This window comes from Mirounga angustirostris, unplaced genomic scaffold (genome assembly GCF_029215605.1).
Source record: "Mirounga angustirostris isolate CCGP_5_RB_7025 unplaced genomic scaffold, mMirAng1.0.hap1 SCAF_10, whole genome shotgun sequence".
NCBI classification, from domain to species: Eukaryota; Metazoa; Chordata; class Mammalia; order Carnivora; family Phocidae; genus Mirounga; species Mirounga angustirostris.
In genome coordinates, this window is record NW_026991718.1 from 120,214,431 (window position 1) to 120,239,122 (window position 24,692).

Sequence of the window (24,692 nt, forward strand, 5' to 3'; positions counted from 1 at the left end):
ATGTAGTAAGAAGGGAAGGCTCTTTAGGGGAGTCAAAATGACAAAACACCTACCTCTCCTGTTTCTGCATCTTTGGTGTGGGCCACCTCCAGGACTCGATCAACTTCTACATAGTCCGGGTTGAACAAGTCTTCATCAGGCTAGTGCAATCAAAGAAGAGTTAGAAAGTTTCCCCCTCCCCTCAAAACCAACATATAGGGGTTCATCTGTAAGTGATCCCCTACTCTGGGCTTATCAGGAAACACAGAATGGAAGGGGTAGCTTGAGAATAAAAGTCACAGCACAGACATTTCTTCACTGTCCCCAAATCCTGCTCTCCATGACTGAATTTATAGGTTACACCACGACCAGAGTAAGACTCTCCTAATGGTCATTATAGTACTGCACAAAACTCAGCACAAGGATTCCCTTTTTCTTGCTTTTTGTTCCAAAGATAACCCTTGGAAAATCAGAATTAGTTTCTTTTTCTTCTATATACCAACAATAGTAGCAAACATTGGAAGGAGGCATGAGGGGAGCTTCTGGGGGACTGATAATGTTCTATGTCCTGATCTAAGTGGTGGCTACACAGGTGTGTTTATTTTGTAAAAATTCACTGAGCTGCACCCTTAAGATTTGTTTACCTTCATGTACATTATGCTTCCCAAAAGTGTACTTACGAAATAATAAGCATCACTTGGAAATATTTAACCTGTGTCTGGAGTAATGCTAAGTGCTTAAATCTCAAAATTACTTTATGGACTAGATACAGTAATTACTTTACAGATGAGGAAACTGACTCAGAGAGGTTAAATAAGTAATGTGACCAAAGCCACAGAGAGTTGTGTGAACTGGAACGTTACCCAGGCCTTTCTTACCCAGAAGCCCTCCTCCCAGACGGCTAGAATGTACTTATTGCCCCTTTGGTTGGAAGGCACTTTAGGGACTATCCAGTTTCATCTTCAACACAGGAATGCTTTTTGTAACACCCCTGGCAACTCTCCCTCAGATTCCATTATTCCCTGTTTGGGAATTTACTGCCCTCTAAGACCTGATCCACTGTCAAGACAGCTTTACCTCTGTCTGCTCAGTGGTAGCATCATGATCTTTACCTTTATTATATTAAATTATAGCTTAGTTTCCTTCCTGTAACTGGGGCTCACTGGTATGACTGCTTCCTTCAGAGTAGCAGTAACTAAGTTCATTCTCCTTCTATGCTGGCTCTTCAACAAATTTCAACCGATCTGGGTGAAACTATTCAAGGTGTTCGACTGTTCTTGGGGCCCCAAGTTTCCAGATCCTTTCGTGATGCAGAGAACTAGCACTTATGAATAGTGGCCATGGGCCACCGTGATAAACACTTCTGTAAACCCTGTGTCATTTACTCCTCACAGGTGTTCTGTGAGGCTGATACTATTAGGAGTTCCGCTTTAGACAGAGGAGGATACTGTGTGTGTGTGTGTGTGTGTGTGGCGGGGCGGGGCAGGGGGGAGGGGTGGGGGGGTGGGGGCAGGGGGGCAGGAGCAGAACCTGCAGCCTGGCAGCCTGCAACCTGCAAGCCTAGGCTCCTAGCACCATGCAGGCCAGTTTCCATGTTTGCTGACAAGCACTCGGCTGTGCTTCCTTTACCTAAGTTAGAGTCCTCCTGCAGCTGCACTCAGGTCCAAGTCCCCCCGAACCTGATACTCAAATGAACAGAACAAAGATTACTGTTACTTCTTAAACAGCTGCACACCGTCCTCCTGACCAATAGGAAACTTGTCATTTAACGGGCACTATCTTTTCTCCCTAGAACTGCTAGTCAGTCATTTTTCCCCACTCTGAAGTTATAAAGATTTAAAAACTACAAATGTGTGACATTACATACATTTAATTGCCATTCTATTTCATTCATCCTAGCCTGTCCAGTAAACCTGAACTTTGACTTTGTCATCTATTCTCCCAGCATCAGGTGTGGTTTCCAGGAGTCCAAGTGTAGTGAGAAGGCCTCTACCCCTGCAGAGGGAGGGAAGCCTCTGCCTCGCGAGCCTGTGTCTTTTCCACAGGTGCCCCTGGCTACCTCATCAAGCAGCCGGAAATAATGGATACGAAGAAGCTCTATCCAAAACTAAGTTATTATCGATCTCATAAGAACATTATTTATCTACGTCATTAATAAAAATGTTGAACAGGTCAAGACTGAAGACAGTATTATAGGAACTACTCCCCACTCTTCCTCCTCCTCAATCTCAGGATGTCCTCCAATCTTTTCAAAAGCCTTTCCTTCCCACAAGTTACACGCTCCTGGTACATTTTTTCTACACACTGCAACATAGCTTCAGCTCTCTATTCCCAGCCCAGTAAAAATCACTCCCTTGGGAATAAAGCAGAAAACAGACACATGGGGCTTTGTACGCTATATGAAGGGCTGTGGACTTTATTTCAAGAAAATGTGAGTCGCTGAAGGGTCTGGAGCAGGCGAACAGCATAAGGCAAACCCCATCCCTCACCAGGGGGCAGCTAAATAATTACTGAGCACTGACCCTGTTCCTGGTATCAGGGACAGAAATACAAGAAGACATGTCCCTGTCTGTCTCATAGGGCTTAAAATGGAAGAAAGAGACATGTAAACAAGTTCCTACACTGCAAATACTTGCTAAAATAGAGGTGCAAATAAAATGTTCCAGGAACAGAGAGAGAGTATCCAGTGTGGCCCCAAGACGGTCTTCCAATTCTATGTCTTCTCTTTCCCAGTTCTCTATGACAATAACAATGCCATGAGAAATGGTTTTCACATTCTTTAAAACAATCCTGGAGGGCTGGGGCTGAACGCTAAGACTAAAGATGAAGGACCCCAACCTGGGATGAGAAGAATGCTTACTGACATTATCCTAAAGTAATTTTCTGTCACTTGAGGAAAAGGCACACAACATGAAGAATGAGTTGGTTAAGTACTGCAGCAATGTACTATAGTTTGATGGCACCTGAGTGCGCTCTTGAGGACTAGTGCTTGCAACTACGTTTTAAGAATAATTTTTATGACTTCTTTTCTTTAAAGTTATCTGTATAAAATTTTAAAACTACAGGCTATACAGAAAAGAAAAAGTAGAAGTCACCATGATCCCATCAACCGGAAAAAATGACATCAGCGTTTTCATGTATATTCAAGACATTTTCTGCACATTATTATGGTGCCTCTTTTCTCCTGCACTCCCCAAAATGGAACTGCCCCCGACACTGTAAGAGGCCGACATATAGCACTGTAGCTTCTTTCTACGTCATTAACAACTGTTCTCCAACATCACTTTTACTAGAGCACAGTGTTCTGTTCTATGGGATGTACACATAATTTAACAAATGTCTATCATCTAACAGTGTGTTTGTTTATAATTTTTCACCAATATTAATGACTGAATATCATAGCTAATTCTGTACAAAGACTCAACAGTTTCCTTAAAATACATGGCAGAATTAGAACTGCCGGACAAAGGATGTGAACATTTTGAGACATTTCACGTCTGCTGCCATCTGTTCTTCTGACAGGTCGTACTAGGTTATGTTCCCACCTGCTAGATACAAGACTGTCTCTGCCCTATACTCTCACCAGCAATGAGTAATAATTATTTTTAAAACCTTCAAATATTTGGTAAATAAAAACCAGAAAATTCCTATTTTAGTTTGCATTTTTAAACTACTAGTGAAAGTGACTGCATTTTTATATGATTAATAAGCATTCCTTATCATTAAAATTATTTGTCATGTGCGTGTATGTATATATGAATATAAACAGGAAGGTTCCTATACTGGATAAGAAGAATGTATGCCACATATATATGTATGTGTGTAAGTTACATATTTTTTACGAAATACGTATACATATGTAATGCACATATTTCCTAATTATTTACTTTTAAGATTTGTTTAGTAGTATTTTCTAATATATAGACACTATAGATTTGTTTAATGTCCAAATCCATCAATTCTTCCTCTCGCCATAGGTACCATACTTAGAAATACCCAAGCTTATATAAATTTCCTTATTTACTCCCTAATATTTTACTCTCTAATATATTTAATAATAGTTTTTATTTTTTACATTCGAAGTTTATGTCTTTTTGGATTTGTTTTTTTTTGGGGGGGAGGAGGGAATGAAAGAGTTTTGTGCACGTTTCTTTTGCCCTAGCTATTTATAGATATTCTGACCAGGATGCACATTCTTATGAGTTGTCAGTTTGTAAGGCTCAATCCTTCTAACTTGGTGGATTATTTTTTCTCTTTGGCTTAAATCTGGACTGGTTTTGCTGCAAATCAGTGCACATTTAGCAATGTGACTTGAGCAATGGATCTGCACAGGACTTTGATTTTAAGAAACTTAAACTCAGCATTTAATACTGTAAGAAAAGCAGCGGTCAAGTTAGTTGGTAAATATTGCTTCACCTCAGTAAAAATGTGCTTCATCTGGGCTTGTTTATTCCTAAATCGCTTGATCTTCTGTGCGATGCGAGGATCCTTTTCCAGCTCTTCCATTGTGGCCCATTTACAATGTAAGTAGGAACTATCCAAAGACACACAAACTGTGAGACAAGTGCAAACTACCAAATCATTGAGCTTTAAGTGTTTCAGTGAACAGGGTGACCATCTAACCCAGAGGTAGCGGTCTGTAGTGAAACTGCTAGAGACTGGGCTGAGGAGGGCCTTGTGCTAAGGGCACAAACAGACAACGAAACGGTGCTGCGATTCCAAATGACCGGTCCCCCTGCAGCTTCTACAGGACCTGCCTGAGAGCAGGGGGGAGGGCAGGCGTAGGCGGGTTATCATTCATACACATCAGGGCAAGTGGGCACATAGCACAGGAAGAAAGAAAACTTCAAGAGCTATAGGACTGTGCTTCTCCACCCTGAGTGCAAATGAGAATGGCACAGGGAGTTTTTAATAAAGCACCAATCCTTGGGATCGACTCCCAGGGTCTGAGTCAGCTGGTCCTGAGTGGAGCAAGGGCTTCCCTGGTGACTGTCTGTGCAGCCAAAAGTGAGCACCACTGTCTAAGGTGAACTTGAGTCAACTGAGATCTGTGGGTCAGGCTTCAGGGGCCATTCTTGGAAAATACAGAAGATGATGTGATGAGGGAAAGTGAATTTTATTCATATAAATCCAAACACAAATAATACAAGAAAAAGACGTACAAATTTCTATACTTAACGTAGAATAGCTCCAAGTCGAATGGGGGTTCTCCTGGGTGAACCTGTAACCAATAGCAAGCAGTTAACAGGCCAGACCCCTCAGATCACCCTATGCAGCACAAGAAAACAGGTAAATCAACACCCCTGCTGGTTTTAGTACAGATTTCTTGAGGAGGTTTAGTACAGATTTCTTGAGGATGTTCCCAGTTCTTTTCCTGACAGCTACTGAGCAGCCTTCCCAAAGGATGAATCCACAGCTAGCTAGAAGGTAAAAAAGAAAATGATCCTCCTGGTGTCCTTCCAGGGTCCAGGCTAGGACAGCACTCAGCTGAGAAACGCAAACTGGCCCAGGGCTCTGAGAGCTGTCAGGGCCAGAGCCTGCCGTGGAAGTGAAAACCTGGGTCTCTGGCATGCCCCCAAACCACCACCCTGAAATGTCAGTGCTGTTCACTCTCGAAGTAAGGAAGTTTGCTCTCATAAATACTTGAAGGTAAAACTGTGTTCTCACCAGCACACATACCCTCACCCCAGGCATGCTCTCTAGAGAATCCCTACAATGGCCCTGACATGTCTAAAGAAACCCCCCCAGAGGTTTTCAATAGGACTCTTTCCATGTCTTCTTTTTGGCCCTCTGAGGACTTTCCATGGGCTACAGCAACTAAAGGACAAATACCTTTTGCTGGGATCACTATGGAGGAAAAAAATTATTTGGGGTTCTACTCTCAAGTATTTAAGAATTTTATGATCTAAAATCTTCCATGGGGGTAAAAGTAAGTACTGACTAGCCTGACAATGTTGTTGCCTAGCTCTCACTCTGGCCAGTCACGACCATTCCAGGTTCTCTAAGTCAAGTACCTCTTCACAGAGGGTATAACCTGTGCTAGTGATAGAAAAGCTGGTACATGAGCTACCAACCTCCTGGACGGTCTTAGACGCCAGGATCTTCTCAATGATGTTTGCATCATCTTCTGGAGGCTCCTGGAGACAGAAAAGTTAAAAAGACAGAAAATTACTGGCACCACAGAATCCAAGAGAATTCTGTAAGAGTCACCCGTGAGCGCTGAGGCCTCCCTCCTATCAGTCCACAGAGTGATCAAAAGATTGCACACATTCTGGGCACAACCCTAACACCTTCCCCTTCCACTCTGCTTTTCAGACTCTTAATTTCAGATCTGTCTTTAGTATCACTAAAATTGGTCCTAGGACTTCCCTTTTCTGCCAAACCTGCCTACATGCTGTAGCATAAAATTTGCAGAAAGGTGTAACATACAGGAGTCTGGGGGCCTTGGAATCAGAGAGTCCTAATTCTAACACCTACCTGCTACTGACTTTGGATAAGTCAATTAACACCTCTTAGTTCCCGTATCTATTAAAATAGGAGTTAAAAATACTTACCTCACTGGGTTACTGGGAGGATAAAATGGTATGTGAAAATATTTTTGGAACAGTAAGCACTATGCAAATGCAAGGTATAATTATTCTCTACTAAATGATACCATCTTTCTCCTCTGTGGCTGGAAATGGTTGTTTCACTGATCATCCTTTGACTATAGATCCTAACTGAAAACAAATTCATTTCTTCCTTTCTATCCCAGATACACATCAACATTTCTAGGCTCCTGAGCTCCATGAAATCTCTTTCTACAGAGTATTTGATTAAACAATGACAAACTTAAAAAGGGTATGTTGAGTCAGAACATTCTTGTGTTTGACATTCTTTCTAGGACTTTATTTGAGCCATTCTATTTCAGAAGTATCCTATGCACTACATGACCTTGTCAGATCTAGTAGAACAGTATACGAGAAGAACACTCATCACGATAGCCCTAACTCCCAAAATAACTTGGGTTCCTGATCAGAACTTTCCAAAAGGATGACTTATGTTACATCTCACTGTCTTTGTCCTACCCAATCTAGGGCTCAGCTGTCCCAGAGCCGTATCATTACAGAAAACATATATTCTAAGATCCTAAATCAACTTTCCCCTAGAAAAGTAATAGAGGAAAGGAAAAAAAAAAAAAAGGTTAGGAGGACAGGTGGCAGAAAAGAAGTATAGAGATCAGCAGGCATTGACAGGTGCTCCCAAAGGTTACAAATATTTATTCATTCCCCTAGACACATGGCATTGTGCTAGGTGCCATGCCAAAGTTAATCCAAAGTGACAAGAGTCTCTTCCCACTGCTCAACAAGTAGACAAATGAACTGTGCCTACCATATAGTAGGAAGAAGGGATGGGAAGACAGACTAAGCTTTTGTTTTTCTGCTCAAGTTTTGTTCTGCCTGGTTTTGTTTTTTTTTTTTTTTTTAAGAGAGAGAGTGCATACTGGGTATTTATCCCAAAGATACAAAAGTAGGGATCCGAAAGGGTACGTGCACCCCAATGTTTATAGCAGCAATGTCCACAATAGCCAAACTGTGGAAAGAGCCAAGATGTCCATCGACAGATGAATGGATAAAGGAGATGTGGTATATATATACAATGGAATATTATGCAGCCATCAAAAGGAATGAGATCTTGCCATTTGCAACGACGTGGATGGAACTGGAGGGTATTATGTTGAGTGAAATAAGTCAAACAGAGAAAGACATGTATCATATGACCTCACTGATATGAGGAATTCTTAATCTCAGGAAGCAAACTGAGGGTTGCTGGAGTGGGGGGTGGGGTGGGAGGGATGGGGTGACTGGGTGATAGACACTGGGGAGGGTATGTGCTCTGGTAAGCGCTGTGAACTGTGCAAGACTGTTGAATCTCAGATCTCTACCTCTGAAACAAATAATGCAATATATGTTAAGAAAAAAAAAAAAAAGAAGAAGAAGAAGGTAGCAGGAGGGGAAGAATGAAGTGGGGGAAATCGGAGGGGTAGACGAACCATGAGAGACCATGGACTCTGAAAAACAAACTGAGGGTTCTAGAGGGGAGGGGGGTGGGAGGATGGGTTAGCCTGGTGGTGGGTATTGAGGAGGGCACATTCTGCATGGAGCACTGGGTGTTATGCACAAACAATGAATCATGGAACACTACATCTAAAACTAATGATGTAATGTATGGGGATTAACATAAGAATAAAAAAAAAAGAGAGAGAGAGAGTGCATACACCTGTGCATGAGTAGGGGTGGGGGGATAGGAAGGAGGTGGGAGTGGGCGTGGGGGGAGGGGCAGAGAGAGAGAATCCGAAGCAGGCTTCAGCTCAGCACAGAGCCCAACATGGGGCTCAATATCATGACCATGAGATCATGACCTGAGCCAAAATCAAGAGTTGGATGCTTAACCAACTGAGCCACCCAGGCGCCCCATTCTGCTTGATTCTTAAGCACAAGTAAGGAAAGGGGAAGAAGGCAGTTGACTGTTGCCTGTCTTCCCCCATTACAGTATAAACCTTCTGAGGGCAGGGATTCCTATTTGTTTTATCCACTGCTATAGCTAATACCTTGAAGAGGCCCAGCAGCAGTGGGTGACAAGAAATGCTTGTCACTCTGAATGCTAAATACAAGCAACAGGGAAAGAGAGGAGACACATGAGGGAATAAAGCATCAAACTCACTAGCGTCACAGACTGGAAATGGTTATTATTCTTAATCTACATCACTTAATCAAAAATTCTCCCCCTTCTCCAGACACGTGGATCTATCTAATACTGTCAGGATGGCTAACAGCAAAAGGCCAGAACTGGGTGTACTTTCTTAAGCCGGAAGATCACTACCCCAACCTTGCAGCCAACAGAGCTCTGACTGTGGCAAGTGGGCCGTGAGCAAAGAACAAGTGTTAGGTTAAGAGAAAGTAGATTAATGAACCAACTTCCTTCCTAACTTCCTATTTCATTTCCTTCCTAAATTTCTTTCATATTATTTATTGAGTGTCTTTTATGTTTCTTCACTGGTCTTACAGAAATAGATGAGCTGTAGTCTTCATCAGCAAGGAACTACCAGATATGCTAACATAACACTTTAAAAGTTATTAAGCTAAGGCATACTTACAGTATATAGAGATCTCAAGTGTACAATCGAGATTGTACAATTTTTACATATACACATATACACTTGTATAAATACCACCCAGATCAAGTTACATAACATTTCTGACATTCTGGAAGACTCGTGCCCCCATCGGAAGTAACCACTATTCAGACTTCTACTGCCATTGATTGGTTTTGCCTATTACTAAACTTCATGTAAATGAAATAATATAGTATGTGGTTCATTCTTCTGTATTTATGCATAGTATTTTGTTGCATAAATATACTACCATTTATTTATCCATTCTACTGTTGAGGAATATTTGGTTTGTTTCCAACGTTCATATAAATTGTATGTCTTTTGGGGGACAAATGTACTCATTTATCTTGGTTATATACATAAAAGTGGAATTACTAGGTTATGAGGTAGGTTGTACATTTAGTTTTAATGAATATTGTCAAAATTTTTTCCAAAGTGATTGTAACAATTTTTACACCCATCAGCAATGTATGGGAGGAGTTCCAGCTGACTTGATATTGTCTTTAAAATTTTAGCCATTCTCATGAACATGTAGTATTATCTCTCTAATTCACATCTCCCTGATAACTAAGGATGCTGAGCATCTTTTCATATGCTTATTGGCAATGAAGGCAACCTCTCTGTGAAGGTCCTGCTCAAGTCATTTGCCTATTTTAAGAAGTGTCCTTTTTTTTTAATTTGCAAGAGTTCTTTACACACTTCTGAATAAAACTCCTGCCAGTTATATAGATTACAAGTATTATTTATCAATCTATGATCTGCCTTTTGATTCTGTAAATTTGTCTTTTGATGAACAGAAGTTCTACATAATCTACCTTACCAATCTTTTCTCTTACGTATTCTTGTGTCCTGTTTAAAGAATCTTTTGCTGCTACCAAGGTCATTCATTAAGCCACATAAAGTAATTTAAAATTTTCTTGTAGCCACATTAAGAAAGTAAAAACAAACAGATGAAATTAATTTTAATAAATATATTTTACTTAAGCCAATATACCTAAAAACTTATCATTTCACTATGAAATCAATGTAAAATTATTAACGAAATACTTTATATCCTTTTTACATACTAAGTCTTTAAAATCCAATGTGTACTTCACACTTAAAACACATCTGAATTCAGACTAGCCGTATTTCAAGTGCTTCATAGCCACATGTGGCTAGTAGGAGCCCTACTGAGCAGTGTTCCTGTTTTGTTCCACTGGTCTACTTGTTCTTCTGGCAACACTACCATGTCTTCATTACTGTAGCTTGATTATAAGTCTGCATTATAACTTAGTTTTTTTTAAAGACTGCCTTGGCTATTCTAGGTCTTTTGTGTTTCTAATTATTAACTTGTATCAAAAAACACCCTGCTTAGACTTTGATTGGGACTGAATTACCAACTTCTTAACAATACTGAATACCTGAACGTTATGTATCGCTCCATTTATTTAGGTCTCCTTTCATTTCTTTCAGCAATGTTTTTCATATAGAGAGGGCCTGTGTATCTTTTGAGAGTTATTCTAGGATATCTAATATGTTTGATGATGTTACAAATGACATTTTACAGTTTTCCTTTCCTGATTTCATGTTGCTAGTTTATAGAAATAAAAGATGGTTTTGTATATTGCCTTTGTATCCAAAAATTTAGATAAATCCACATTTCTTAAGGCTAATGGTTTGCCAATTCTGTTGAATTTTCTATATACAGTCATGTCGTCTACAAATAATGAATCTTACTTCTTCCTTTCCAATCTTTAAACTTTTTATTTCTTCATTTTCCTTACTGCAGTAGCCAGGACCTGCAGTGCATTTCTGAATATAATGATAATAGTGCAATTTTTTTCTTATTCCCAAATTCAGGAGGAAAGTATTCAATATCATACCATTTAATAAATGTTAGTGCTCAGTTTTTATTTAGTGGTTTTTCAGTTTTTGGTTTTCTACAGTTTCAGATATGCCTGAGTATGGTTTTCACTTTTGTATTTTTCCTGCATGGAAGTTATACCTGATGTTGAATCTACTGGTTGATACCCCCCATCAGTTTGGGGGGGGCTGGGTCTTGGCCATTAATTTTATCTTCAAATACTCCTCTGCCCCCATCTCCCCTCCATGCCTAGGATCTAATCAGATATACATTACACCTTTTCACTGCACCCCAATTGTTTCTTATGCCTTGTTCTGTTCTTTGCATTCTCTTTTCTCTCTATGTCTCAGGTTAGACATTTTCTATTGACTGTCTTCAAAGTCACCAATCTTATCTTCTGCTGTACCTAATCTGCTTTTAAAGTCATCCACTGTGTTCTAAGTTTTTAAATTGGAATTTTCAATTCCAGACTGTTGATTTGATTCTCTTTACAGATACATTTCTCTGGAATTCGTCACTTTAAAACTTTGTTGCCCAACTTCTTTTATTTTCTTTCACATAGCAATCACAGTTATTCTAAAGTTCTTTTCTGCTAACTCCAATATCTGGATCATTTAGGGTCTGCTTGTATTATATATATTCTCTTGCTTTTTAGTCACATTTTTTCCTGCCTTTTCAAATGTCCAGTAATTTTTTACTTATGGTAGATCTTATGAATAAAGGAACCATAGCAGCTCCAAACAATATTTTCCACAACTGTTTCCTATTTTCTCTTAGACAAACTATGAGAGGGGGTGGTCCCTTAAGTCCAATCAGAGACTGAATTGGGTCAGGGCTGTGTTACTGTTAAAATTCAGTCCATCTCTTGTATTACCCTGTTTCTTGAGCATCAATCTACTCGAGTCTGGCAGATCTTTTTACTCCTGAGCCCTGGAGTCTTCAATCCCAAGCAGGTTAAAATCTCTCTTAAGGGAGAGTCCGTTTTTCTATAGTAGGCCCATCCCTTTAGTGAGATTTTCCCTCTAAGTACAGTCTCACGGTACACAGATTGAAATCTGCCTTCTGGACGAGCCACTAACTTCTTGGGCTACCCCAGAATTCAACAAGTCTCCTGGGGAAAGCCCGTTGCTTCGGGGATTCCTCTAGTTTCCAATCATCTCACCAGCTCTGTATACTCCATTACCAACAGGGTCAGATGGTTTCTCTTCTACCCAGAATAGTCTGTTTGCACCAAACCTGATCCTCAACCCATGCCCAGAATTGAGGAATGCTTCCAGAGAAGAAACAGTCTATAATTGTCGGCTCATCTAGGAATAGTTCTCTGCTGTCTGGAATTTTAGTTCATCTAATTCTTGTTGCTTCCACAGATATCAGATGTCTTTAAAAATATATTCTTTGCAATTTATAGTTTTTCTTTTCCTTGTAGTGAGTGTTACCCTGCTATGACCTACTGTATCTTCCCTGGAAGTAGGAATCCTCCCGTATCAACTCTAATTTCTGGAGCTCCCTAGAGCCTACTTTTACTCTTTTCTATCTATACTCATTTCCTGCTGATCTTGTCCAGTCAAGTGGTTTTAAATATGGGCTACATCATGACAACAGCCAAGTTTACGTATCCAGCTCAGAACCTCCCCTCAATTCACACACTCATGTATCTACTTGTTACTTGCCATCTCCACTTGATTACCTCCGAAGTATTTCACACTTAAGATGTCTACAAGAAAAGTCCTGCTAGCCTAGCCAACCTCCCACCCCTACTTATTCCACCTGCAGTTTTCTCCCATCTGAGTGACAGGGAACTCCATCCTTTTTGGTGTTCAAACCAAAAATCTTGGTGTAATCCTTTTTTTTTTTTTTTAAGATTTTATTTATTTGAGAGAGAGAGAGAGAGAGAGCACAAGCAGGGGGAGGGAGAGGGAGAAGCAGACTCCCAGCTGAGCAGGGATCCTGACACAGGGCTCAATTCCAGGATCCTGGGATCATGACCTGAGCCTAAGGCAGCCGCCCAACCAACTGAGCCACCCAGGTGCCCCTCTTGGTGTAATCCTTGATTCCTCTTTTCTTTCCACATACCATGTCTGATTAGCCAAGAAATCATGTTGGCTCCATCTTCAAAATATGTCCAGAATCCAGCAATTTGTCACCACCAACACTGCTTCTACCCTGGTCTAAACCACCTTAATTTCTCACCCAGATTATTCCCAAAAACCTTCTAACTAGTCTCCCTGCTACCACTCCTGCTCAACTAGTCTATTTGCAATACAACATTCAGAATGGCCCTTTTTATTATGTCCCTCTTTTGCTTTAACTGCTTAAAAGGTTTCTCTCTTAACTCAGAGTAAAACCAAGGATCTTTCAAAGGCCTACAAACTCTGCTGGATCTCACCTCCCACCTCCTGTTACCTCTTAGGTCTCCCTGTGTTTTCCTCACATACACTGGCAGCCTGTGTCTACCCCAGACACTTTGCATAGGCTACTCCCTCTGCCTGAAATGCTCTTCTCTCCCTCATCACTCCCTCGCTCCTTTACTTCCTTCAATTCTTTGCTCAAATGTTACCTTTGTGAGGCCAAAAAGGACCACCCTATTTAAAACTGCAACTCTCATTCGTCAATTCCACATCACTCCTCTTCTGATTTTTTTCCATAGGACTTACCACCATGAAAAACTACACAATTTTATTATATTTTTGGTTTATTCCCAGCCTCTACCTCATTACTGCCACCCTTTGGAAGCTCTGAGCTTCACCGTTTGGCCTTCTATCCCACGAGTTTCAAAATGCAGCAAACGTGAGGGAGAGAGCACGTGCATGGTTCATGGTTTTGCAGGCTTCCTGCTCCATTTGCTTGGTTCCCTCTGTGAGAGCAGGGATTCTTGTCTCTTTTGTTCCATGAGATTATCTCCAGCACAAAACAGTCCATGGCATGTAGCAGGTGCTCAGTAAGTATTTTTGAATAAATAGAGATTTTGTAATACAACATGGTTGTAATAGCATAAAGCAAGTGCTATGGGAACACAGAAGACAGGGCACTGAGTTAGATCGCTGTTAACCGGCATTAAACTCTCATAATTGCTGACTACCTTTCCTACCTACTCTCAAGTCTGTATAACCCAGACTAGCCAGGGAGCATTCATACATGTACACACACACAATGAAAGGAACAAAGACCTCTTCCTCACTACCAGATTGCTTCGAACATTCTTATTCCTGTCTACCATGAAGAATAGAAGAAGATGGTTTTTAGTGGTAGGATTCTGATGGCTATTTGGAGTTTTTAAGCAGGACCAGCCAAATCCAAGGAAAGACTAACACGTGGACAACAAAGGACAGAACTTTACTCTGAGTAATAAAAAGACAGAGGGCTTCAAACATTCTTCACCATAGAAAATTTTCTAGTAAAAAATCAAGGAATTTGAGATAAAATTTCAATTTATCTTTTGGCACTGGTTAAAGAAAGGGGGATGAACACTAGCACTAAAAAAAAATCAGTGGTTATCATGAAAATACTGAGAGCAGGTTTTGCCCTATCCTAATAAAAGGAAAAGGGAATAGCATTTCCAAAATACACATCAAAGTAGGAAGGAAACTAGAAAATTAGGACTTTTCTAAACAGAGATTGTGCATAAGCATGATCATATGTGTATAAACACTCAGTGTATACAGATACACACAGATATAAACTAAATCTGCTTGCCAAAAACAACTTCCATAACAACCATCTGTTCTCAGCTACTTGGAATTTTCTCAAATTATCCTTCAAAGAAGGCCATTTTAATTCATTCTCTTTCATGTCAGAGACTCATATAATTTAAACTTTTTTTCCTTAGGGAAAATTTCAAAAATTTCCAACCCAAGTTGCCCCCAACCTCAACCAACCACCTGATTTATTTCTACTTAGGTAGGCACATGGGAGAGGCTCTAGCAAGAAGCAAATCACTTTTCAAATCACCAAGTATTTACTGAGTGTCATGGAGGGTGCAAAAGTAGCATCGAGTGAGATGGCCAGTCTCAGGGGCTTACATTCATGCAGGGAAAGCAAAATAAAACATTCTTCTTAGAAACGTCCCAGGGTAAATTCTAAGTGGTGTGACAGTAACTCGAAGTCCAACAAGAGTGCAGAAAGCAAGAATAGCTTGGATTTCACAGAATAGGTGAGGTTTTAATTGGGCCCTAAGGAATGATGGCTCATAAGAAGACAAGAAGCAGGAAGGAAAGCTGAAGTGAACCCAAAGGATGAAAGAATGAGTCCACAGGAAAACAGGATGCATATACGGAATACTAAGTAAACAGTCTTAGCAGAGCAAAAGCATTTCACAGAATGAAGAGGGGAAATAAATGGGGGTAAACAGATAGTGTGTGGCCACGTTTTTAAAAAAATCAGGCAGGGAGGGGGGCCCTGTGTGGTTCAGTCGGTTAAGCGTCCAACTCTTGATTTCAGCTCAGGTCTTAATATCAGGGTTGTGAGTTCAAGCCCTGTGTTGGGCTCCATGCTGGGTGTGGAGCCTACTTAAAAAAAAAAAAAAAATCAGGCAGGAATTTTGATTTAATATAGGAGTTAAGAAGCAACCACCTTAGAGCACAGAGCAGGGGCACTCCCCCCACAGCTCGGGGGAGCTGGGGGGTTCCTGAGGAAGGAAACAACTGGGCTCAGCCTGCCAGGCACAGCAAAAGGCCAGGCAACAGAGGGCTGGCTGCAGAGACACCGAGTGAGGCACAGGGACGGCACAGGGAATTGAAGCCTCATCCAAATTAAAGTCCTCTGTTCTAAAAGGCAAAGTCACATAAGCTGCACAAATTGTAGAAGGCAGAAACTGAGATAGCCTTGTAAAAATCTATACACTGGGGCGCCTGGGTGGCTCAGCTGGTTAAGCGACTGCCTTCGGCTCAGGTCATGATCCTGGAGTCCCGGGATTGAGTCCCGCGTCGGGCTTCCTGCTCGGCAGGGAGTCTGCTTCTCCCTCTCCCGCTCCCCCCTCTTGTGCTCTTTCTCTCACTCTCTCTCTCAAATAAATAAATAAAATCTTTAAAAAAAAAAAAAATTCTATACACTGTAAATGTGCAACAACTGCAAAAGTTTGTCTCTGTTCCAGGCACCAACATACGTCTGACAAAGAATAAGAAAGCAAAGAGTCACAGTCAGGATGGAAACTTATTTCCTGCCGCAGAATCCCATATCCCAGTCTGGGGACTGTCCTCTAGACTCCAAAGCAGGGCTGTGCTACCGTGTCAGTCCTGGGCTCCAGTGAATCATGTGTAAAGATGTTTTTAGCAACTCACCACCAGATAACAATGCTGAGGTTGCAATTTGGGGCTGGGCCAGGGGCCAGGGCCACAGAACCGGGCAGAGCATGCTGATAAGACACTGCACAGAAATGCAATGAGGGAGCAGCAGGGCCTTTCTGGTGGTGACTCCACACCCTTCTCTGCCTAAGCCAAAGGCAGCAAGCAGGCGGACACCCATCCAAAAGGCCTCGGGAGAAGGACACAAGAAAAAGCCTCATCTTCTTCAACTGCTTTTCTGTGCCACTGGGCACTGAGGATTGTCTGGAATCCTAGATGAGATTCATGGCTTTCAGACTTTGCATCAGCCTGGGAAATCTGTTCAAACCTCACCAGGAAGCCCCAAACGTAAACCAGATGCAAGTGGAGCAGGAGGTGCAGCAGCTAGGGGCTCTGCGGAGCACGGAGTGAGGCCCGCTCAATGCCCTGCAGGCTGTCTATCCGCCCTGCCTGCTGGGCCAGGCCTGGGCCACAGGGGCCAGATCCCCGTGCTCGCCAAACCACGTATCAGGCCTCTTTCTGCCTAAGTTTAGTGCCAATTTTTGAGGCATAATTAATACAAATTCAAATTCTATCTATGTTTCACCATAGATTAGCTCTCTTTGTTGTACCCTGAAGAGGATAAAAAGAGCCTTGTTAAGATACATAAAATTTCCTGAATTATTTCTGTCAGATCAGCTAATGCTGCCGTTCAGGTACCAGGAAAGAAGTTATAACAACAGCTGAAATATAGTTGATGGCAGGCTAAATGACTACCAGGAGAAAATAAATTCCCTTGTAGTGTTTTAATGACCAAACCAACCATAACATCTCCAAGGAAGGAAAACCCATTCCGGAGCAATACAATCCTAGCGCCTCACAGCAGTCTTGCAAGGACTACTCTTAACTATCCGTGCGAAGAGTACTGCACTGACGGTACATAAAATTACTAGTCCTATTAAGTGTTGTGTTCACTGCTTGGATAACTCTTGGCAGAGAGCCCTGAAATCAACTCTGACATGCTAGCCACTGGCCACCCATGACCTGGATGGTTCTGTGCCTGTTTCTTGATTGCTAGAACAGGGACAAGGACCCCTGCTCCTAGCTCCTTTCCATGCAAACACAGAGTGAAAGGGTATGTGAAATTACATGAAAATGCTTTAAGCTGGAGGCAAGGTAGCTTAAAAAGATAAAGTATTATCGGCTTCAGTAAGCCACCCTCGTGCCCAGGAGGAAGGACAGGTATTTGTGCTCTGCCGCGCATGCAGAGCGTGAATTCTGCCAAGTCAGCGACACTGATTCCGTAACAACAGCCAGGCTGTGTCCCAGAATGTGCTGCTGGCAAGGATGCCCCTCCGATATGCACAGCCTGTTTCTTCTTTTGCTTCTAATGTCTTCTCTGTCAGCTCCTTGGCACAGACCTTTTCAACATTTACCTCTCTTCCTTCTAGCGTCTGGATATCAGGTCCCTCTTCCTCCTTGAAACTGCTGCCAATGGAAATCCCTAAAGTGCAAATAGGGCCATCCTGTTTCTTCTCTGCTTGAACCCTGACCTCAGTGCCCCCTCCCCCCCTACCATTTGATCTGCAGTATAAAAGCCAAATACTTTAGCTAATATCTAGGCCCTGCATAATATGACTCTTCCTACCACTCAGGGCTCATCTCCCACCACTCCTCAGATCAGACCCCAGCATCCAGCTGAGCTTGTCTGTCTATCATACCACAACCCGCAGTACCATTCAGGCTGTGGGCTTTAGTTCACGTTGGAAATGCCTCTCCTAAAATCCTGACCTCCCCCCTTTCCTGTCCATTTCCCATTCTGTGTAGTCACTGTATCTAGCACGTTCTTCTTCTCTTTTTTTTGGAGAGAGAGCGGTAGAAAGGGGCAGAGGGAGAAGGAGAGAGAGAATCTTAAGCAAGCTCCACACCCAGTGCCACACTTCACTACCCTGAGATCATGACCTGAGCCAAAATCAAGAGTCAGACGCTTAACTGACTGGGCCACTCAGGTGCCCCTCCCTTTTAAAGATTTTTTTAACTAACCTCTACACCCAAAATGGGGCCAAAATGACCGTCCAGCCAAGGCCAGCACCCCAATCCAAAGGCCGTACCTCTGCCTGCCAAGCCAGTGTAGAAGCCGAGAGGGCGGATGTCCGGCCAGCCCCGAGAACAGCGATTGTTTCCCCATCATCATCTACCACTTTGAAGTCCAGGTCCTCGTTGTATTTTCTGCGCTTCACCTGCCGTCCTGAGCGTCGTTTCTGCAGGGCAAACATACCCATCAGAGAGACGCTCTGTGAGTCAAAGGCAAAAGCTTGCACGGGAAAGAATACACTCATCTACACTCACTAACATGCATGGGAGGCCTTTCCTACTTTACACAAGAAATCTTCCTTAAACACAACTCTTTTAAGAATTAAATTCACTCAAAATGAAATCTAGCTGAGGCAGAGGTTCCAAATTGCCAAGGTCCCCTGAGAAGAAGGTACATCTAGTCTCAGAATCCAGTGAGATGTGTTTTGTTCATCAATGACAGTGACTTTTTTCTTCTTTCTGGAATCAATTTCTATTCCAGTAAAACAGGGATGGGAAGTAAACTCCGTCATCTTTCAGATCCCTTCCAGCATAGCTGGAAGCTCTGACTTTAGGGAGATAGAATTGTTTTGGTTTTAGTCGAATTCACCATACTTACCATATATTTCTTTAAAAACTAAGTAATACCAATTTTATTAAGACTTACTTTGAGAATCTCATACCACTCCTTGAAATGCAAGGAGACATCTTAACTGTGACAAAACAAGATTCATGAGTCACCATCTGAGGACTCATCTATAATTAAGTAACTTGTGACCTTGTAGAGAGAAAACATCCTACAACAAAGCAGCCCAGTGGCTTTCCTCAAACAGAAGAGCACATGGTTCGTCTCATGTACACATCACATCCAAGCAGCAGAAACACTTCTGGGAACCATTCCCCAGCTGGTTCTCTCTCCAATACTTCAACCTTAAAGGGCAAAAACCAAAACCAAACACTACCTCCCTTATTTTTTAAAGCATACATCCTGGGCCTCTCTCTGTGTTCCCACTGTGTTTCTACACCAGGTCACCTCTGCGACATTTAATTTTGCCTGAGGTATTCCACATGAAAACCTGCCCCCCAGTCCCATGTACAGATCACCATCCTGGAAACACTCAAACCCCTGCGAACTCCCATCAACCCACCATGCCCGCTGCTCAGCCCATCAGGACACCTGACAGCCACTAGCCTGAGCTCACAGGCAGCGAGGGGGGTCTCTGCTCTGACACCCCAGACACTACTACTTATTACCACCGAGACATCAGATGCTGACACTTTCCTACAATGAAGACCATCTAGGAATCCGTGAGGGTTCAGAGGATACTTGAAGGTGCGGTAGCTGGATGATGTTACAGGGCCCCATTGCAGCAGCATAACCCAGATAAACTGTTGTGGATATCCGAGGAACAGCACTTTCAAATATCAGAACCCCTATCCAAGACAGGATGCCTCAACAGAGGGAGGAAATTCCTACCAGTCAGTCATGGGCTTACTTAGGCATAGTTTTAGAAATCTCATTCAGGTGGGCAACTCCTTGTTTCCATGTTTAGCCAAACTTCCTTGACTATTCTGGCAAAATTAATACAGACATCTCTGACTTTTCCAGTATCTGGGATTATGAAAATGTCCTTATGCACACTGGCCTAGCACTCTGAGCCCTAAAAGCATTACCTACATGGCAAGTCAGGCCCCCCAAGCCTTACCCAGAGTGCCCCACAATTCTGTTTTCCATATTCATTCTTTCTGCAGCCTAATACCATGCTACTTCCCAAGGAGGAAGCAAACACCACTAAAACAAAACCTTGGGAGATCATTAGTATAAGGATCAGGATGTTATGGGAAAAAGTCTGTGGTCTTCGGTGCTCAACCCCCGCAACAGTGAAAGCCCAGCCCGCGTCTGTGCACAAGGGGTGTGGCCTGGAGATGGAGAGAGAAGGGCAACAGAACCCACGTCAGCGAGATCTGTGTGGCAGCCATAACCTCCAGCAGGGCTCCCGGTCACAGCTGTACCTGGCTGTCTGCAGATTCAGTGGACTCCTCAGGACTCCGCAGGGATGAGTTCGGCAGGCCCTGATCCAGCTCTAAACTTTCCACTGTGGTTTCACTTTTCCTCTTTCCTTTCTTCTTTCTCTCCACTGGGGTTGGTCCTTGCTCCTTGCTACAAGGAGAAATTCAGAATTAAAACTCTTGGGCAGTTTTTAAAACTAAGTTCTCACGTGATAAAACTTACGGTATCGCATCCTGGAACTCTTGTCCTAGGGTAGGCTTTAATGGGGAATCTACAAGAGTTTCTTCCCAGAACTACACAGAAATATGGGAGGAAATACCTAAATGGCTTGATGCAGAGTTCACTTTTTTATACCCTATCATGACTATTTTGGCTATGATTAATGTGGTAAGAAATAAAATAATATGAACATCTCCAAAAACCTCACTTTCAGTTTATATGTCTTCTTTAGTAACTTTAATTGCTAGATATTAAGATACTGAGAATCAATAAATTTTAATCTCCCTTTAAGTTACATGAGAAGGGACATTTCCCTAATCTGTCACCATCCTCTACTGAAAATGGTCTACATAAGACTCAGAGTTAAGTTCTAGGAACTCAGAAATGAAAACAATACTGTCCCTGCCCTCGAGGAGGTTACAATTCTGAAAACCCTTCAGGCCACCTAGAGCCATAGCCCAGGGCAGTAGTTGAATGCCTCCTGAGAGAGGAGAAGACAGGCAAAGTCTATCCATCCTGCATGGTCCTGCTAAGATGGCAACACCTCTAAAAAGCTTTCCTTTTTCTTTCTTTCTTTTTTTAAGATTTTATTTATTTATTTGACACACACAGAGAGCGCAAGCAAGCACACAAGCAGGGGGAGCAGCAGAGGGAGAGAGAGAAGCAGGCTCTCTGCTGGGTGGGGAGCCTGATGTGGGGCTTGATCCCAGGACCCTGGGATAGTGACCTGAGCCGAAGGCAGACGCTTAACCGACTGAGCCACCCAGGCGCCCCTAAAAAGCTTTTCCTGACCCTCCTAGCTGATAAAATCTCTTTTCCATATTCCCAAAGCACCTCAGCTGTGCTTTGCTTAAGGTACTCAAACTCTGATCTTTCACCAAAGTTAGTCATTAACTATGACATCAGTCTCAGAACCACACGGAGGGAGGATCCTGTGTAGTTGCTCCACAAACAAGTGGATAAATATTTTATATGTCTCTGATCTCTCCTACTAGACTCTAAGTTCCTAGAGGACAGTATGTACTTGATTAAGGTTTGTACCCCTCACAGTGAGCAGTTTTATGCTTTATACATAGTAAGCATCCAATAAATGCTTATTGAATAGATGGATGCATCAAGATCACTCATCATTGGGGAAATGTGGGAAAATGCAACTGAGCAGGGATGTACATGGAACAGCAATTACAACAGTAGTAGTAATACTAATTATGGCTACTAGTTATACAGCACTTACTACATACAGGCACAGCTCTCTACGTCCCTCACATGGATTACCTCATTTAGTCTTCACATCAATCTTATACGGCAGATACTATTCCTCTCCTCATCTTATCAGGAAGCACAGTGAGGTTCAGTTAGATTTCCAGGGTAATATGGCTAGTAAATGGTGAAGAAAGGATTTGAACCCAGGCATGCTCTTAGCCACCCTGGCATTCTTGGGGAATGGAAGAGTGTGTTAAGCACACATCTGTTAAAGGACAGTCTGCATGGCTGGATGACAGGGCAAGTGAACAGAAGCACTAAGGAATGGAGCTGCAAAGAAATTCGTATATACCAAGCCAGAGAGTTCTGACTTCATTCTGTGTGACAAAGGCCAGATGGCAAGCCCAGGCAAGAGGAAATGAAGTTATAATCAATGAAAACTCAAAGGTGAAAATCATTTAAAAGGTCCAGCAGAAATACAACCAGTAAGTGTGAGCGAGGGACAGAATATGGAAGATGAGGAAGGAGCCAAAATCCCTAGCATTTTCTATCAGGTGTGGGGGAAGAGAGAGAAACAGATGGCCTTGTTAGAGGTGGGAAACCCAGCATGATGAACTTCTGTCAGGAATACCAATCCGTGCTGACTGCTGAAATCAGCCTGCCTCTCTCTTGAACACCCTTCACTACTCATGGACCCTCAATCAGGTCAGCACAAATAGTACATCCTCGATTTTCCGGGCTGAAGACCGGCTTGCCTACCTACCAAGAAAATTCTTTATGAAAATTATTTTGGTTCAACCTGAGGAAATGAAATTCAAGGGGTCTTGCCATTTTGGAGGATTATAAATTTCAATAAGGGACTTGTATTCTCAAACACGGAGGAAAAAACAAAGATTTTACTTATCAGTTCAGAAGAGGAGACACAGGTGAAACAGTTTATAAAGATTCTAAATTTTCATGGGAATATTTATGTCATGTTATATAGCTTCTCACTAAGAAAATTGTATAGCAATTTATGTTCTATAAAGCACTTGTGTGTTCCATGTCTCATTTCACTGTTAACAACAACAGTCTCATGAGGGAGTCAGGGCAGGTAAATGAACCTCATATTCCAGATGAAGAGACAGGTTTAAAAGCAGTAAAGGTCCCAAAGTCAGCAGCAGAGGCCCACACTCAGCTTGCGTGACCCACAGCCTGTTGCTTTTAACACCATATTGTGTTTTCTGGCTTTTTTTAAAACCCTAGTCTCCCTTTTAATGAATGTAAAAACTTTAAATCTCCTTTAATGTTATTTGAATCTCAAAATAATGACCAAAAGAATTAGCAACAAAATATTCCAATGACCCAAATACAGAAAAATAAATCTACAAACCCATAGTTGTTGACAGTTTTTTAAATGGATCTCTCAACAAAAGAAGGTTTGTGCTTAATTTTTTGGACACAAATTTAATGATAGCTGATTAATATACTAAGAGTCACCATAATAATCACATGCTCAGGGCCCTGTTTAATCTTCTGTAAAATCTGAAATCCTTTCTCCCAACAACTGAAATCAATTTATCTATCTACTAAATATAACTTCATTATATTAGAACACTTTGTCTATATGTTTAATCTTCATTATATGTATATATTTATATATATACTCAGAACTACTCAACTCACACTCAAAATCAAACTCAAAACTAAACCAAGCTCAAGCCATAATTAAGGAACCGAACCTCCTCAAAATACAAATCTTTACTACAAGACTTTACATATTTTATATTTGCCTTCCATTTTTCAGAGTCACATTAAGTAATGAGTGTAAGGAAGAGTTACTGAGGCACTTCCAAAGTCAAGCTGGGACACTACTAGATTTTCCTAGCCAGAAGCTGGGGCCAGTGTAGAGTAGAGGGAACACCTTCTCAAATGTGTTGGTAAAACAGGAAAATGACTGGTGAAACCTGCTTGCTTATCTGTGGGTAAGTAAGAAGATACTCTAGCTGGGAAATCTTCAAAGTGATTTTCTGTAGGTTACCTTTGGCAACAGAATCAATTTTGAGTTCCAAAAATTCTTCTTGGAACTTTTCTGATGAAGACAAGTATCAGGAAGAAAAGATTCTTTATAAGCTTATAAATGGGATTTTCAAATAGGACACAAGAAAATATCACCAAATTTATTGTCCAGGAAGATTAGATGAAATGTGTTTTCTCCCTCTTTGGAATAACTTTTGAAAACTTTATGCTTGAGTTTTATCAAATGAAGACATTTAACCTCCAAACTGCTCTACCTACAGATGGATTTGGTCCATGGATGCTTGTTTGCTCTCTGAAACCCAGGTTCTTCAAAAATAGTGGTCAAATAATATGTAACAAAACTACACATGTATATACCCTTTGAACTAGCAATTCCATTTATAGGAATATACTCTAAAGATACACCTCCAACGATATGAAAATATACACGAGTGAGGTTACTCACTGCAGCATTGTTTAGTAATTGCAAATTAATAGAAACTACCTACATAAAGAATAAAAGTGAACAAATTCAGATACCTACAGTAGAGTACTATGCAGCCGTAAAAACAATTAAGAATCCTACACACTGATGTGGAATGATTTCTGAGATACACAGCTAAGTGTGAAAAGCTAAGTGCAAAATGGTGTATTATGCTACCTTTTGTGGAAGGATAAAGGGAAAATAAGAAAATATATCTATTTATATTTTAAAAAGAGGGGCACCTGGGTGGCTCAGTCAGTTAAGTGTCCAACTTGATTTCAGCTCAGGTCATGATCTCAGGGTTGTGAGATCGAGCCCCACATTGAGCTTCATTACAGTACTGTACTGTATTTATTGGAAAAAATCTGCATATAAGTGGACCCATGCAGTTCAAACCTGTGTTGCTCAAGGGTCAACTGTATTTGACTGTATACTTTCAGCTTTTGGAGCAGTGAAAAAATCCTGAA

The 24,692-nt window shown here is 41.6% G+C and overlaps 1 protein-coding gene across 5 annotated transcripts in view; it reads right to left on the reverse strand.

The window, feature by feature from the left end:
* Window positions 1–24,692, reverse strand: part of CHD6 (chromodomain helicase DNA binding protein 6) — a 196,546-nt gene that overhangs the window by 95,521 nt on the left and 76,333 nt on the right. For all 5 annotated transcript variants that reach the window (XM_064573191.1, XM_064573193.1, XM_064573194.1 and 2 more), the window contains 6 exons: window positions 20,324–20,471; window positions 18,349–18,498; window positions 6,054–6,116; window positions 5,142–5,200; window positions 4,396–4,513; window positions 54–140 (listed from right to left, as the gene is read on the reverse strand). In XM_064573191.1, the coding sequence (XP_064429261.1) occupies window positions 54–140; window positions 4,396–4,513; window positions 5,142–5,200; window positions 6,054–6,116; window positions 18,349–18,498; window positions 20,324–20,471 (625 nt within the window). The remainder of the gene's footprint in view (window positions 1–53; window positions 141–4,395; window positions 4,514–5,141; window positions 5,201–6,053; window positions 6,117–18,348; window positions 18,499–20,323; window positions 20,472–24,692) is intronic.